Here is a 17,161-nt window from a genome sequence, read left to right as displayed (position 1 = left end):
ACTTTAAAATCTTCACCCTACCCCCTTTTTAATGGAGAAGAAAAAGGGAAATAATTAAAAATTGATGTATTGCGGATTTCAGATGTGTATGTTGCTTTAGAAACGCCTGGCCTTAATCCGCGTTGTCGATTCTGCAGTTTTTTGTTTACTAAAGACCAGTACCCAATCTCCACAGTTATCTATGAACATGACATGTTATATATATATGTGTATATATATATATTTATATATATATATATATATATATATATATATATATACTTACAAATATTTTAGTGGCTCTGAAATACCCTCTTTTCTAGCAGTTCAGCATTTTTATTTCCAATTGTACTTTTCCTGGAAATTTCCTTTCACCTTTACTCAGGTCCCAGTTCTATAATGAGACATTTTGAATAGGTCTCTTTCAAATGTCACACACGTTTGTGGGACTCCTCAATAGTTTGTTGTGAATAATCTGCAGATTTCGTTCACTTTTTCATTTTGACCGCCAGTAAACAGCTGTTTTATAATCTCCATCACCGCTGCTTCATTGTATAAATCTCGACACATGTGAGGATCTGTTCTGTCTATTCAGTTTCTGGCTATACAATGTTCAAAACGGGAAAAAAAGCTGTTTTGGAAATCATTAGCCGTTCTAAATAATAGAGAAGAAGTAATCAAATCCGAAGTGGAAAAAACACTAGTCTAAACCAGTGAGATTAGCACTGCTCAGCACCAGAAAAGTGAGCAATCAAAGGCATGGCTTCACCTCCTATGCTTTGTGCCGTCAGTTATGCCACAGGCAGCTCGAGGCATTCTAGTTTTGTTGCCACTTTAGCAGCCCTCTAGGGTTTCCTAATGCTCTCCTCTCTTGCAGATGCCACAACAATGCCCCTTGAAAAAGAACCGGAATCACATCGTGTGTTTTAAACGCAAAAACTTGTAGCTAAAGTGCACTGTCCATTAGTTTAGGAAGTGGGGCTTATAACTGTGGAACATATATTTATTTTTTTGAAGTGTCATACCTAAATAGGCGTACAAGGATGCATAAAGCACAATATGAACATGCTAATTATTCTTAGTAATAGCAAATTAGTACACCAGGCATGACAGTCTTGTAGACTGAGATTCTAGTGCTAGATCATAGAAATGCAACATGTTTTTAAAAAAAAGGAGGGTTCAGGAAAACTATATATTGTGTAGAAACACCATCTAACTGCAGCGTTTACATGTTTTTGGACACTTAATTCATGTGAAACGGATAGGGGTAGGATCTTTTTTTTTTTTTTTAACCGATGCTCATAGATGTCCTTGGTGTTAAGTAAGGCAGTGCGCAATGCTGTTATGAATGAAGATTTGTGAAAGTGGTAATGCGTGAACAGCATGTTTAAGCATATTTATGTGTCATTTTGCTTTGTAGGCGAGGTGTTGTCTTATTTTTGTACTCTTGCGACTTTGCGATGCCTTTTTACATTTTGATTTAATATTTACTTCGGTTGTTGTGTCGCATTATGTTTTGTTGTATTGTGTGTAGTTATGTTTTTTCCTTTTTATTTTGCTTTGTGTTATGTCATTTTGCTGTGTTTTGTGTTTAATTTAGAGGTGAAAAAATGCGTCATATTTTAATTCAAAAGAGACACATTTCTTTACCCACTCTCTCAGGTGATAATATACCAGTACATGAGCTATACAATTATCCAAGGAACTGGCAGGCAAAACTTGTGGTAGATACCGGTCTTAAAATAGTACTTTCAGAGGTCAGTTTGTTTGATGCAGCCACAAACGTCTACCATACATACATTCATTGCCGTTAATTGAACCATTTTGTTAACGTACCTGCAATCATGAGCCGGTAGCTTAAAGGGATCAATTTCTCCATAAACCCAAACCACAAAGGAAAACAACATGCTATAATGCTAATGAAAGTCCAGATAAAAACTTCTTACTGTTCCTAAAATATGAACACTGTAATCCAGCGTTAGGCGCAAACAGCTGTTTGTGCCCAAAATAGGATTATAGTTGGGCACAAATTGTATATCCTGAGCATTTTCCCGAAGATTTCACAAGATAGCACATGTTGAAAACAATGTGGGCAAAAAAGGGTGAAACTGTAAGTTGCTCACCTGAGAACAGAGGAGTTGAGGGGCATGTACAATTTGTTTGTTATCCCTTAGTCTGGGGTCCAAAGCCCAGAATGGTTTGCTAATTTTGCACCTGGTAATTACCTTTCCCTGCGTTATCAGCTACAATACATTTTCGAGAATGATAATTCAGCATAATCTTTTTCAAAAGTATGACATTTATCAGCGTAATTAATCTCTTCACTAATTTTTCTCACTAGATTAAACTAAGGGGGAGACCCAATTTCAATTTATATGAATTTCTAAATGGTTTTAAAAAACAAAATGGACTGTTCTGTTATGAAAAGGTGTTGATTTTTTTCCATTCATGTTTATCCTTCCTAAAGCCAAAGCCAAAAGACTACTCTTGGCATATACAGAATGAATTTAGAGAACAGTTGAATTCGTCATAGAAATGCAAGATACGTAAAAGAAAAGACAGTAAAACTGAATTTTCAATGAATATTGGGTACTTTTTTTAATAGATTGGCCATTTTGGGATGCTTCCCAATACAAAAGTAAAACTTAATCATATGAATTTTCACAGTATAACAATATTCGGCTATTTGAGGCTGTTTAGTAATTTTGTGGCTAGTTCGGGTACCGGCCTCGCTTCGTAAACATTGGAATATCCATATTTTGTTTATATGAGATATAAATTCAGATATGTGATGCAGTTATTTCATCCTTGTTTGGAAATCTTTTACCTTATATAGTGAAGCATGGGATCTTGTAGGTAGCTGCATTAGGTATAAGACATCCAACATCCAAGTGTAATTTCTTTAAAAAGAACCATTAGGATGTCAATGTCTCGTCAAGCAGGGGTGGCCAGTTCTCCGTCATAATGATCTGCAGCTGCAGTGTTTTTGGAAAGAGATATGTTGCACATTGGACCAACTTAATATATCACATGGTCTAAAATTATTTTTCAACCTGCTGGTGGGTCCATTTACGTGATTTACAACTTTTGACAATCATCACTCTGCTTTAATTAGAAACCATCTTTCTTAGATCATGGATAGGTGCATCGTAACATGTTAAAGTTATATTTATCCATTCAATCCTATATCTTTGTATATTTTCTGGTTGAACAGAGATATGCATCTTTACATGAACAATGATTGGGTTTTCCACTCTGGGTTCACAGACAGCGATCTGTGGAGAAAGTGGGATGAACATTTCAAATATCAAACAGGCTTCACTCACCATAAACAGAAATCTGATTTGAAGTGTCATCTCTAACACTGATTCACAACAAAATGATACATCCTAAGCCATAGATCAAATGAGGTGATGTACGGCTACTATATACCTATTTTTGTTGGAAATTTGAGGGAGAGGATTTAAAAGCAAAAGCTTATATCTGGGAAAGATTAATGTTGAGCAAACATCCAGACCATTTCTATGATTTTAGAGCAAACATGAACATGGCCAAAATCAAGGGTTGGTATAAAACAGGAAATTGTAAAGCCTACTAAATTCTTATTCAGAAGGATTAAGGGGGTCATTATGACCCCGGCGGTCGGTGGCAATGTGGCGGTAGTACCACCAGCTGGCGGTACATACTGTCACATTTTGACATTGGCGCGTTGGCTGAAGCCATAACCCCAATGTACAACTCCGACCGCCATGGCGGTAGGAGCCGCTGGTCTGGAGATAACAATCTCCAGCCCAGCGGCCGCTATTGTACTGCCTCAGGCATTTTGATGCTGCCTACCGCCATGGTTTTCGTGGAGTTATGAACGCAGACATGCACCACGCATACACACACCCACTCACACAGGCATACACGCATTCATACACACATGCATCCATTCATTCATGCACACATCCACACCACATTCACACTGACACGCACACATGCATTCTCATATCCATACTTACATGCATTTTCACACATGCAGACATGCATGCAAACAACACTACACATACATTTTCATTCACGTACACACTCACATACTCATGCATCCCCCACACACACAATTCCCTCACCCCTGATGGAAACCCGACTTACCTGAATCCTTCCGGCAGGGGACGGGACGGGGCGCTGTTACCGCCAGCTGGGCCCACCAGCAGAACACCGCCAGGCCATATTATTTCTCATAATATGGCTGGCGGCGGTCTACTGACATGGCGCTGCTGGTGGTAGCAGCGCCACCTTAACACCGTCAGCCAGCATGACCACAGTCGGATTTCCGCCCTTCTTGTGGCGGAAATCTGGCTGTGGTCATAATAGGGCAGACGGATGTTAGCCGCGTCAAAGGTCTTTTGGCGGCAGTCGCCGTGGCGTTAGGCGGTTTTTACCACCAAAGACATAATGAGGGCCTAAGAGTAGTTATAGACACTACGGTAAAATTAAGCAATATTAGACCCATTGACTGTACAGCTTCATACTCTGACTGTGTTGTCTGGATGTATGGATGACCTGATAATGCATGCCCATCACTTTTTAGGAAAGGCAATCAGACAGTTGGTGTGCATCGGTGGCTGCACATTGGGCATTTACCTAATGCTTTAAATGGAAATATAGAAGTGCTGGTAGTCTCTATTTAGAGTACCTTTTTGATCCTGAGAAGTCCTGATACTTTCCCTTTAAATATATTGCATTAGTGCTGAGAAGGACATGTACTCTCATTTTCAGAGTGCACTGACTGAGCACCGGAAAAGCACCTGCCCATTTACAACACTGCGTTCACCCTAGAATTGCTCTATGCAGTTTATTGTACTTGCAAACTTGCAAAAACATCAGTTAGAATGTATTCTCGCAAAACGCATATAACACATTTGATGCAGATGATTTATATTATTTATTTAAGTGAGACCTTCAGTGTCACTGAGCTACAGAACTATTCCAAGTATGCAAATATTCCAGGTATTTCTTTAGATACAATAATATAGCTGATATTTAGAAATGGTAGAAAAATAGCATTTGAAAGTGCTGGTTTTAGGATGTTTTGAGAATGATATGGGTATTTGTGATGATTCTTGGGGAGAACTGTTCACCAGCATTAAAGACTTATCTTTTGCACTGTCATGGCTCCCTGTTTTTGCAGCATTGCTCAGGGGTGTATTTCCTGTAGTTCACATCATCTGTGGTAAAGATCTATGTATCTGTTTCCTTATGGAAAGTTTAATATGCCTGGAACAGTTTGGATCCTGTCAGTTTTATAGCTCTAATTTCTCAACGAACTAGATGGTCCGGGTTATGCCAACCTTCCTTATGGAAGACAATACTTTCAAATGTTCCACTTAATTTAGCATTCCAAAAGAAGTACAATGGAAAGGCATGATATAAGACATTAGTAAGGAGTGAGTGCAAAAGTTAACCTGGCTGGAACAGTGCTTATTTATATTTGACTGATCAAGGCATGTATATAAGATTTGAATGTGCGGTTATAATTGTTTTAATCCTTTCTGTGAAAGATTGCTACTGTAAAAAGTCAGCATGCAGAAGCTATTTCAAAAAATATTTTATAGTAAACACCTTTAATAATTAATTGAATGCTTCTGTTTTGTACAATGCTTCTTATTATGCAGCATGTACCATTAGGTTTGTCTGCTTTGAGACAGAAGGAACGTATTGCCATATGTAGCATATTCAAACATTTGTTTTAAAAGATCAACATGTCTTACAAAAAAAGCATTTTTTAATAATATTTTCGCTTATGTAGTACTATTTAGGACCACTAAATTGGGGCCCTATTCATGAAAAAATTTAATAGCTCAGACAGCCCCCTAAGGGTGGCAGGATGCATCCTAGACGGTCTGACCCTACAGCGTCTCATACAGGCACATAGGCCCTCATTACAACCTTAGCCGCCCGCCAAGATCGGACCGCCGGGCGCCCGCCAATGCGACCGCACTCCCGCCGCGGCCATCAGGAGATCCCCGCTGGGCCAGCGGGCAGAAACCTGGTTTCCTCCCGCCGGCCCAGCAGGGATCTCGGGCGCAACACAGGAGCCGCTCCAAATGGAGCCGGCGATGTTGCGGCCGTGCGACGGGTGCAGTTGCACCCATCGTGCTTTTATGCAGACAGTGAAAAGCTGCATGGTGCCGTGTCAGGGGGCCCATACACTGCCCATGCCAGTGGCATGGGCAGTGCAGGGCCCCCCAGGGGCACCGCGACTCCCCATACCGCCAGCCTTTTCCTGGCGGCTCAAACCGGCAGGAAAAGGCTGGCAGTAGGGGGACTCGTAATCCCCTGGGCAGCTCTGCGACCCGTAATATCTGGCGGTGAAATCTGCCACAACAACCCTGGTGGTCCAAGACCACCAGGGTTGTAATGAGGGCCATAGTCTGGGTCTTTAGGAAAATCTTTGGATGAAGGAACTACAGGAGGTAGTTAATTCCATGGCACGTTGCTGTATGGCCTCCCAGTAGAATATTGTTAAGCATTCTCCGGGCTACTACTGTCAAACCTATTGGAAATTCTTCAGGTGTCTTGACTCGGGGGCTGCCTGCCATGATCCATGAGAGAAGCTCAGATCATTATGCTCCTGTAATCAGGTAAGGACCTGCTGGATCCCAGCTCTTACCACCCCCTGTCCATGTTGGGGGTCGACAGTAAGATACTGGCTATGGCCCTTGTTGCTACAGATAGGCAAAGTAATAACCCACCTGGTGTGGCTTCATGCATGGGAAGAGGACATGTGATCTTGCGGACACTAGCCCATGTGCTGCACTCAGTGGTGGGCACTGATCTTGGGGCTGTGGTGGTGTCACTAGACATCGAGAAAGCATTTGAAATGCTTGGCTTTGACTATCTCTGGTAAGTGCTGCAGAGAATGGGCCTCAATCCGGTGTTTCTTTCATGGGTGAAGCTCCTGTACCCCCAGCCGATGGCTCAGATCAGTAATGGGACTGCGGCCTTCGATTGTTTCCCCATTGGGAGGGGCATGAGGCAGGACTGCCCCTGTCACCCCTCCTGTTCCCCTTGGCGATGGAATTCCTGGCCATCTGACTATGAGTGACATGGACAAATGGGGGATTATGGTGGATGGCCATGCCCGTGTTGTCTCTATATATGCAGACAATGCGTTAATATATGCCACCTGTCCGGAGATTTCAGTGTGGGTGCTGCTGGAGATCATCATAGCGTTCAGATAGGTCTCTGACTTGTGGGTAAACTGCCAGAAGTTGGTGCTTTTCCTGTTGGCCAGCTTGGTGGGGATGGATGCAGATGCCCACTCTGTGAAGGAACTCCTCTAGGAGTGCAATCACTTCTAATAGTTAGGCGTACACTGATGAAGCAAATTATACCCTGAACATGGGGAGGGTGCTCATCCTCTTGGAGACCTAGATTGGTTTCTGGAACCACCTACCTCTCTTCATCGTTGGACACTGACCTCTATATTGTACCTTTCTATGTCCTGTTTGTATCTGTATCTGCTCAATAAAAGACAAGTTACAAACAAAAAATAGCTCAGACATAGAGTTATGGCTCAGCCTGATTATACTTTTCCATTGTTCTTATATTCACAAACATTCCCAAAAGGACCTATGGAAAGCTGCACCACGTGCAGGTTTCCAAGTCTACTTCTAGGAATGTCATGTGACTTTTTGTGAATGCCCCTTTTCTCCTGAATGTAGTTCCCCAAAACAGAGAATGCCTCTTTGGGGAAATAGAATCTCAAGAGTAAATGCACTTTGTATGTGAAGTATTTTCTCCATATAGTAAGCCCTTCTCCTACATCCCCACTAAACATGCTGATTCATTCTCCTTAATTTCATGTAAAAGAAGATACTTCAAACCTTGGCTGGAGTAAACATCCAATAATTTCCAGGGGACTGTAGGCTAAGAGTAGTTTGAGAGCAGCTACAATTGAGCATGGTTGTAGTCATTCCCAAAATTCAAAGGCAAACAGCACCTTGGAATTTTCATTTTCCACCCCTTGAGTTGGATTTAGAAGTGCAGATATCCACTCTTGAAAATACATATTACCTGCTAGTAAGCCCTTTGTGAATTTCTGCAGGGATACAAAAGTTAAACTCTTTTGTAAACTTACATTTATAACTAGATTTTCCTTTCTGAAGAAGGCCTTCATAGTGTACATTTCAAAGGTCACAGAAGTACCTTAAAACATCTTATTTTGACAAATTTTAGGGCATTGCTGTTAAGTTATGATAGTTGGAGTGGCAATCACAGTTCTGGTCATAAGCATTTATCTTGTGCATATGAACATATATTTGACATGGTAGGTTTCCAGCACTTTGTTGAAACCAGTGGTTATATCTTTGATGTGCCGGATGGTGGGAGTGGTATTTGTGACCACTCACAAAACAAGTTGTTTTTAGCTGGTAACATCTAATACCCAAGTTCTGCCTTTCCTTGTGTGTTCTTTGTTGTTGACAATATTCCACTTGTTTATATTTAGGCTCTTTGTGTCATGCATCCCCTCAACACTGCAGAGGTACTTACATTAGTGTTAGTTTTGAATTGAGAGCTAACTGTTTTTAAATATTAGTGAGATATTAACAGTGAATCATGACTATAAAGTACTGTGTGACTTGCAGAGCCTGGGGAATCAGGCTCAGAGATGCTTTTGCACTCAGAAGTCATACCACCTTGACGAGCTTGATAAATTTTACAAAGTACTAATAGGATACTACTTGTTGTTGGGTAGTTTCAGTGATAGCAAAAATGAGTCAAATGTTTTTATGTACACTTGTGCTGCTCAGTTTAAAGTCAAAGAAGACACCTGGATATTCCAGCTGAGCCCATTAGATAAACACAGAACTGAACCATCTGGATTTGGCTGTTGATTAGATGGGTTCCTTGTGCTTGTACCATTTTTAGGCCTTCAGGCTGGTTATGAAGCTGAGCATAGTCACACATCATATGCACAGGCTCTAACCTAGCCACCCTTCCAAAAAAAACAACTGTCACATGCTGTTTCATCACTTATTGGTTGGGGATCAACAGAATTGTGTTCTGTTTAATAATACAGATGTTTTGTTTCACTCATCCAAAAGATAGTTGTGTTTTTTAAATCAAAATAATGTTACATGGTTGTTTCTGCCTATCTGTAAAGTTAACATGACCATCAACACTAAAACAGACAACTATTGAGCCCTGATGCAAAAGTAATGATTAACACCGCCTGCTGTGTGATTTTAAATGTGGTTTATCTGAACGTCTATCTATGAAGTAAAGTAATTGCTGTAGATGTATCAGGCAGGTTTATTCTACAGCATCGTCACCAAAATTATTAATTTACTATTATGTAGTGGAAACATTGTTGCTCATAACAGCTTCATAAAAACATTTTCATAGCAAAAAGTGTGCACTGTGGACTCTTTTTCCTCAATTTTTTTTATACTTCTTAGATGTTTATACTTACCTTTCTCAATCAAGATTGACTTCAAAAAAAGGGATTATTTCCACTTTGTTTTATAAATGCAAAGATGAGAATTGGTTTAAAGTTTGGAATATAAATTAGATATCACAAACACACACTAGAAAAACAGAAAATGCAGAGCATGTTTATTACCAATAACCCTTTAATATATTTGTTTTAAAGCACTTGTTGCAGGGGCAGTTATGATGCCAGTAAAGCAATTAGAAAGTACTAAATATATTACATTTTCAAGCCATGGCATAGGACTAACTTAGGTGCTTTCTGACATTTTAACTTACTGACAGACTAGGGCTATAGGGTCAAGGTATCAAGATTAGAATAAAATGGAAACCTATTTTGACACCTCCAAAGGAAAATATAATAGGAATATAGTATTAGTGATAATTATTTCCATTTATGTGTCTGATATGAGCTTTGAATACCACTGGAAAGAAATGCTGCATTTCAGTAATATTTGAATGAGTTGAACAGTCAGGTATTTATTCACTTGTATGCAAAATGTATACTAAATTTAACAGCAGCTTTACAAAAGCAAACTCATTGAAATCTTCCCCTGATTACAAATTATCAGTCAAGGTATATCTTCTTATTATCACCAACATAGTTTATTGTGTAGTCTAACTAGTAGTGTGGTTATCTAACTAGAAATATCACTATCTATTTTCTTTAAAAAACATAATTACACTCTTCAATTGAATTACAAATTGAAACTACATTACATCATAGTAATTTTATTGTCTTTCTGTTATTTGTTTAGTCATTCATATAGCCCCCATTTAAAACTCAACTGTACCTTCATTACTTGAAGATTGGGAATCATACAGGAGGGGAAATGACATCACATTGGTTCTTTCACAATATCTGACAAATATTGTTGAAAAGGTAAAAGTGGCAAATTTGCCTTTTCTGCATTGTCACCCCATATTTTATATCTTGTGTGGGCACTGTTCTCACTGGTACTATGATTCGGTTATAATTGACACTGCTATGCAGTGACACAATATGTGTAGTCTGATCCTAAAATGCTCTTGATAAAATGTGTTTCATTAACTGTCCTATAAGACCATTTAAAATAGCACAGAAAATACACCTACAGCATCATAATAAGTGTCTTATGTGGGGCATAATGTGTATTTACACCAACCATAACAAGGGCTAAAGTATATGTCTGTCATGAGCAACACAGTACTTTGGTTGGGCTGCAGTTTAAATACACTTCACTGGCATGTTGAAATGTACCTCAACCATATAGTAAAAGCCTATTTTTGCATAGTTATAAGTCACACCAAACTGTGCCCTGAAGCCCTATTGGTCAGGGTGGTAGTATATAAAAAAATAGGACACATAACCTATTGTATGCTCACAAAGAAATAACACCCAAAAGCTATTTCAATGTGGAGGCTTTGCTAGACATTTTCTTGTACAGGGCTATGTTTGATTAAAATCCGTAGATCCTATCTACACCATTATTGAATCAACTATGTTTTAACTTACCATTTGGAAAGGTTGCAATTGACTGAAAATGTTTGTTGCAGGCTATGACTTGAGAGTGATGGTACTGTCTTATGCAGACCTTGGCCACTGTGTGTTTACTTAATTTCAGAAAAGATAAATATTTACACACGTCTAACAACTGTATGTTCATAGAACTGGAAATGATTTTGTTTGTACCAAGCACCTGTATGCAACATCCAAAGTATTTATTGACATACATTCCTTTAATGGTCAAGGTGCCATACAAAAGGAACAGCACTCGAGATAAATCTATTTTTTTAAAAAGAGACTTACATTCATAGTGAACAGGCACACAGTGTTATTTTGTGTGCCATGCTGTCCTCTTGATATTTAGAAACCTGATATAATTAGGCAATGCTTGTCCCTTCTTCTGGGAGATCAGTTTTTAAATTGCAAATTTCTGTTTTGTGTGCATTCTCATCAACGTTATGTACATAAGTTTAATTACTCATTTACGTCACACACCATCCCATAGCCATTTATAATAATTATTTATAGCCCAATCCCTTCCTCATATTGGCTGTGAGTCTAAATTCTCCTGTCTGAAATGTCTAGAAGTATCATTCTTTCATGTTTTAGCCCCAGCTTATTCCAGAAAGTCTGAGATTTGACATGCCAATCATGTATATTCTATGCTGTTTTGTTAACCATTATTCATTTTAAAATCCTCCCATTTAACTGTTATTACCATTTCAATCTGCATTCATTCTGCCTCCTAGTGCCTTGAGTGTTGTTCTTCCTGGTTTGGGTCATTGTAATTGCTGTATCTTTTCAGTTTCACATTGTTCCAGTCCCCTGTTGTTGCACTTACAGATCATTCCAGTTCCTTCTCACTCCTCTTGACAAAAGGATCATCCCAGTCCCCTGTCATTCCACTTTGAGATTGCTCCAGTGCCTACAACGGTGAGCCAATTACACTTTAATGGGATTAAGGGGGGATGTTAATACAGTTAGATAAATGTTAGTTGGATAAATGTTAGATGCTAGTCGTTTGCATTAAAACCTTGTATACATCATAGCACAACAGTTAGAATCTGAACTGTCCAGATAGGAATAGATTCATATTATTAAGTTGTGAAGTTCCAGACAGAAATATACAAATTTCAGCTGAAAAGATTTGATATCTGTATAGTTTGAATGAATTTGCTAGTTTGCCCCTAGCATATCTTTTTTTTTTAAAGTAAACTGGGTTATGAGTTGAGCATGATAGTGACTAGTATTGATTGATTATACAGGCACTTCAGTGTGTTTGGTGACATGTTTAGCGGCACACATGTCAAAGTGATTCAAATCATGTGCCCATCTTGTTACACATAAAACAGAAATATATGTTTCACAATGCCACTCTACTCTTGCTTAGGTCTTATGGCAGAAAACTCATAGGCCGTACCTCTTTCCGGTAGGGTATCATATGTAAAATCATGTTTGGAATATTTGAAAAAGCATCTCCCACTGCAAGTCACTCTGGAGTGAATCCAGTATATCCTTTTTTCACACTATGCTACTTCAGAGATGAGCTTGATGAAAATCAGTCTAAGTCATGCCCCTAAAGGAACAGGACAGCCCAAATTGCAAGCATTCTACTCCTTACCTTTAGCTGTTTTGAAGGAAAACCTGTTTCTAACTGTTGGTGACATGTGGAGATTGTATTAGTTTGCAAGAAGTTAATGACCCCAGTTGTTTTCAATCATCTCCATCCTAGTGGAAAGACCGGAACTGAGTGAATTCTCAGGCATCTGAAACATTGGGTGGTTTAATATAATACATTTCTAACATCTCAATCTACTTTATGGAATAACAGATCAATATAGATGAGGGTGTTGTGCTATTTGAAAAATATATTACAATCGTGGGTCAGTACCTAAATAGTTATTTCTGGGACTCGGACAAAGCAGCCAACAAATGATATATAACATTGCTATAGAGTACTGCTGGGGGCTTGTTCCAGTTTGCTAGGATTAATAAAGTAGTTTGTTTAGGACATCTTATTGTAATAACAATGACATGCCAAAGTTAGGAAGCTGAGTTTAGTTAGTGTGAGGTACGGTTGCAGTCTAGTCCTTTTACATTTTTTATTATTTCTCCATGTGATTTTGATGATCCCACTGATTACCTAGATTTGGTGTACCCGCCCTCAATTAATATGGCATAATATGGCTGCTTACTGTTCATTTTCTTATGTAGCTGGGATTGTATTGAAACTATCAAATGCAAATGAGCAAATGTGTGTATTTTGTGAAATTACATACCATAACTATTTGAATACAATAAATATGGTAGTTAGGGTTGTTAGAAAGGTTAAATCAAGCTTAATTGGATTGAGGGGAAAAAGCTTTTGAGCAAGTATTAGACCTCTATATTTACCTAGGCATTACTTTTGAAGTAGATGCTATATGAAGCAAGCACCTTTCCAAAATTGCTAAGGTCTTGTAGCTAACGATATATGGTTTAATCGGTTTTACTCTGTATGGGGTTGAAATCGATATCACCGCACATGCCGTTAGTTACAGCATTAGACTGACCTAGCCAGAGCGAATGGTATTCATCTGTCTATAAGAGAACTAATGGGATGATAAATATGCCTTCACTTTAACAGATCTATAGTGCAGTTTCTTAAGAATTCTTAAGAATTGTTTTTAGGTCCTTTGTGCCTTGTGCCTTGAAAGAGGGCTATTGAGAATAGGCCTATTACTAGATGTGCCCAACACGTACTGAAATGGAGTCTGAATGGTAATATGTAGAATATATTGCAAGAAGTTCATAATTCTTTTGGTCATATCTCATTCAAATGCCTTAGATTTACTATTAATCTTTTACATTTCTGGCATTTAGGGGCCTTCAATATAGCCCTTTCGCATGTGGTTCTGTGAAATGTTGCTTGTCATCTGAGCTAAAAAGCCAGTACTTGTATGCTGACAAGGCTGTCATAACTACTCTGCCCTAAAGGTTGCATATTGGAAAATATTCAAACAATCCTAACTCATCACTTATTCAGCTTAAAAAACATTGTTATAAGGAAGTCTGTATATTTTGTAGCCTTGTGGCGTCTCTTCTACATGGTGTCCCGCATTATAACTTAGTCGGTAATTGGTGCCACATATATATTATGCTTGATAAAATCCTACTCCTGTGGGTAAGGATTTATCGGTTCCAAAATTACTTCAGAGTTACATGTTTGTCACCTATAATGGGGATTTTGATGCTTTTTGCACCAAAATATTTGCTATCATATTTAGCAGGTATTTTTCCCCAGATAATTATCAGCAGTTTTGACCAGCCAAAATTAATCATGGGTATGAGGTATTTAGCTCAATGCTCATAAATTCTATATGTGTTGTAATAAGAGGTATCATACATATTGGAGTATAATGGCCAACTTGTAATGATGGTCTGTGTGAGTGTATGATGCAAATTATTGTAAATGGAATACACTCCCTCCTAAATTGTCCATCTACACTGAACTGGGATGATTGTTACTAAACCTTTACAGCCGCTCAAGACTTAGTTAACTATGTTGTTGCAGAATATATTCATAATGCACTGAGGGTGTTGGGCTGTTGTTAAATATTTAGCAGTTTTTTCCTTGAAAATTAATGCTGCAGTTTTTAGAGGTTGTCTTTTTTTGTGTCCGTAAATTTGACATGCAGTGATTAAGTAGGGTTATTTGTTTATTTATGTTTTATTTATTGATGTGTATATATGGATCTGTACCTACCTACCACTTATCAGAAAACTTTACATAGAAAAGATTTGAATCAAGCAGTGGGGGGGGTGAACCCTAAAAATAATGAGCATGCTACAAAAACCCATTTAATCCTCTCAGATTGATGTACATGAACAAATGGCTGGATTAAGAGTGCAGTACAGTATAAAGGTGATCTCACAGGTGTAACATGTAATATTACTGCACTGCTCTGGTCCTTTTCCACCATGGAAAATATATGCCTGTCAACTGCAGCATTAAATCACTTTCCAGTGTGAGATAAAAATATTGCCAGTTCAGAAGGGTAAGAAACACCCACCAAAAATAATATATGTTGCAGGAGAAGTTCTTTTTTCAAGGGGAAAATATTTTCTCTAAACTAAAAAAGATGAAAAACTGCACACTGATGATGTACCTCCAATCTACAACTGGCACAGCTTTTGAGGCATACCTTGGCACAAGCTTGTGAATACTCAAAAGTCCTAAATCTAAACCTGTGTCAGATTGTAACTCTGCAGGTTGCAGATGTATCACTTTGTTTTATGGAATTGGTGGAGTGTGATTTTACTGGAAGAAAGAGGGAAGTAACGGAAAAAAGGAATGAGAGTAAATGAGGATAAAAAGCTGAGTCAACCTTATTGGAATTGAAATAGCAAACTGTGCTAACTGCTGATTAGACATCAATTCTGGCAGGGCTTTACTCCCTGACTTAGCGTTCCAAGTAAGGTTTACATCCTCTGAATTTTTCAAGTAATATGTAGTGGGAAATGTGAATGAAAACCTTTCAGAGAGATAATACATCACTGAATACTCACCTACTTTGCCTTTCAGACCAACAGCAGGTTAGGATACAAAGCTTTATGATGGAAGGATTGGTACAAAAATGTTTGTAATAATAAAACTACCTAAGTCTTTTATTCTTCAGGGTCTATGGTCACCAAAGCTCACACCTTTTTCTCTTTAGGCATTCTCTCCTCTTTCATATGTCCTTGCTGCATCCCCAGTGGCATTTGTGCAAATGACTTGAATCGACTGAAAAAAAGGGCCAGATCTATGACCTTTTGTTTTGCGACTCGCAATTTGGGAATCCTAAATTTTGAGTCACAAAACAAAATGTATAACAGTGTTAAGTATACTGTTTGCGATTCCCAATGAGGTAAGTTGCAATTTACAACTCCATTGGGAATGGCCACACTCACAGGGATGGTGGCCTGCTGGGGACAGCAGACCACCATGTTTGTGACTGCTTTTTAAATAAAGCAGTTTTCTTTTTTAAATGCGGTCTGTTTTCCTTAAAAAGGAAGTTTTTTTTTTTTTTTAAATGCGGTCCGTTTTCCTTAAAAAGGACGTTTTCTTAGGGACCTCTATGTGATCTGAAAAACAATGTTCTCTTCCATTCACAAAGGCGAAGGGGTCCCTTGGTATTTGCATGCCAGCTCGCACAATAGTGATGGTATATTAGGAAAGGCTATTTTGCAGTTGCCTTTTGTGACTGCAAAATCACATTGTACATTGGGCCCCAAATCTTTTCTTGCAATATTTGTTGTACAGGTGAAAGTCAGCAGCTTGTGCCATGGAACTGGTCTGAGAATCAAATGGTAATGAATGACAATGAATTGGTTCACTAGAGAGGGAGCCATTTCAGAGGATTACGGCCAATCAAATCATATATGTGGTGTGAACAAGCCTAGAGGGTGACATTGTTTTTAATGCTAAGTGGATGCAATGAACTACTTCCATTCCAATAGCACATACCACCTAGACCTCCTTGATTAACAAGCTTTCTTTGTCCCCATGTGGACTATAGTCAGTAATGTTCTGAGCCAAAAGAGACATATACATACTGAATAGATTGGATGACAAAGTTGAGCCTGGAGGAAAACCACAGTTTTGATTAGTCATCTAGTGTAAGCTGACCTAGGCACATGTTATGTCCATTTTCTAAAATAGAATACTAGACTCAAAATCCAAGGAGTGCTAGTGATTCAGCGCCGTTTGTCTGCAGGAGGATGGTAAAAGATATGGTTAGAACCAAGAGCATACATTTCTGTTTTCCTACCATCCAGCAGATCTGGTAGTTCTTAAAATATAGGTAACAAGGAATCATAAATTCTCCTTCTGGGGTGTGAATTTCTTTGCTGATAAGCAAATATGTACCACTGTCTCCTGAATCACAATTATAACCAAAGCATAACCTTGGTTACAGGACTTTCCACAAGGCAGGAATGTTTTGGCACAGACTTAAAACAGTTTAAGGAATTGCCTTCTCCTGGTGCTTGTGCAGTGTTAATGGGCTCTCTTTTGTGGACATCCTCTATTATTCCTTCAGAGTGCACTCTTGGAGTTTATCAATGAGAATTGAAAAAGACTGTCCTGGCCACAATGAATTCACGCCTTGATGCATGACATGTTTACCATCTTCTTGACAATAAACTGCCCCTTAACCATTCTCCAACAGTGGATCACATCTAAAGGGATGATCTCAT

The 17,161-nt window shown here is 38.7% G+C and overlaps 1 protein-coding gene across 10 annotated transcripts in view; it reads left to right on the top strand.

The window, feature by feature from the left end:
• FOXP2 (forkhead box P2) overlaps window positions 1–17,161 on the top strand; it is a 261,065-nt gene that overhangs the window by 214,540 nt on the left and 29,364 nt on the right. For 5 of the 10 annotated variants that reach the window (XM_069228942.1, XM_069228945.1, XM_069228941.1 and 2 more), the window contains exon 17: window positions 11,786–11,875. The exons of the other annotated variants lie outside the window; for them this stretch is intronic. In XM_069228942.1, coding sequence (XP_069085043.1) covers window positions 11,786–11,875 — 90 coding nt within the window. The remainder of the gene's footprint in view (window positions 1–11,785; window positions 11,876–17,161) is intronic. 10 annotated transcript variants of the gene reach the window in all.

Source organism: Pleurodeles waltl, chromosome 4_1 (assembly GCF_031143425.1).
Source record: "Pleurodeles waltl isolate 20211129_DDA chromosome 4_1, aPleWal1.hap1.20221129, whole genome shotgun sequence".
Taxonomy (NCBI): domain Eukaryota; kingdom Metazoa; phylum Chordata; class Amphibia; order Caudata; family Salamandridae; genus Pleurodeles; species Pleurodeles waltl.
This window is presented reverse-complemented; position numbering and strand designations above follow the sequence as displayed.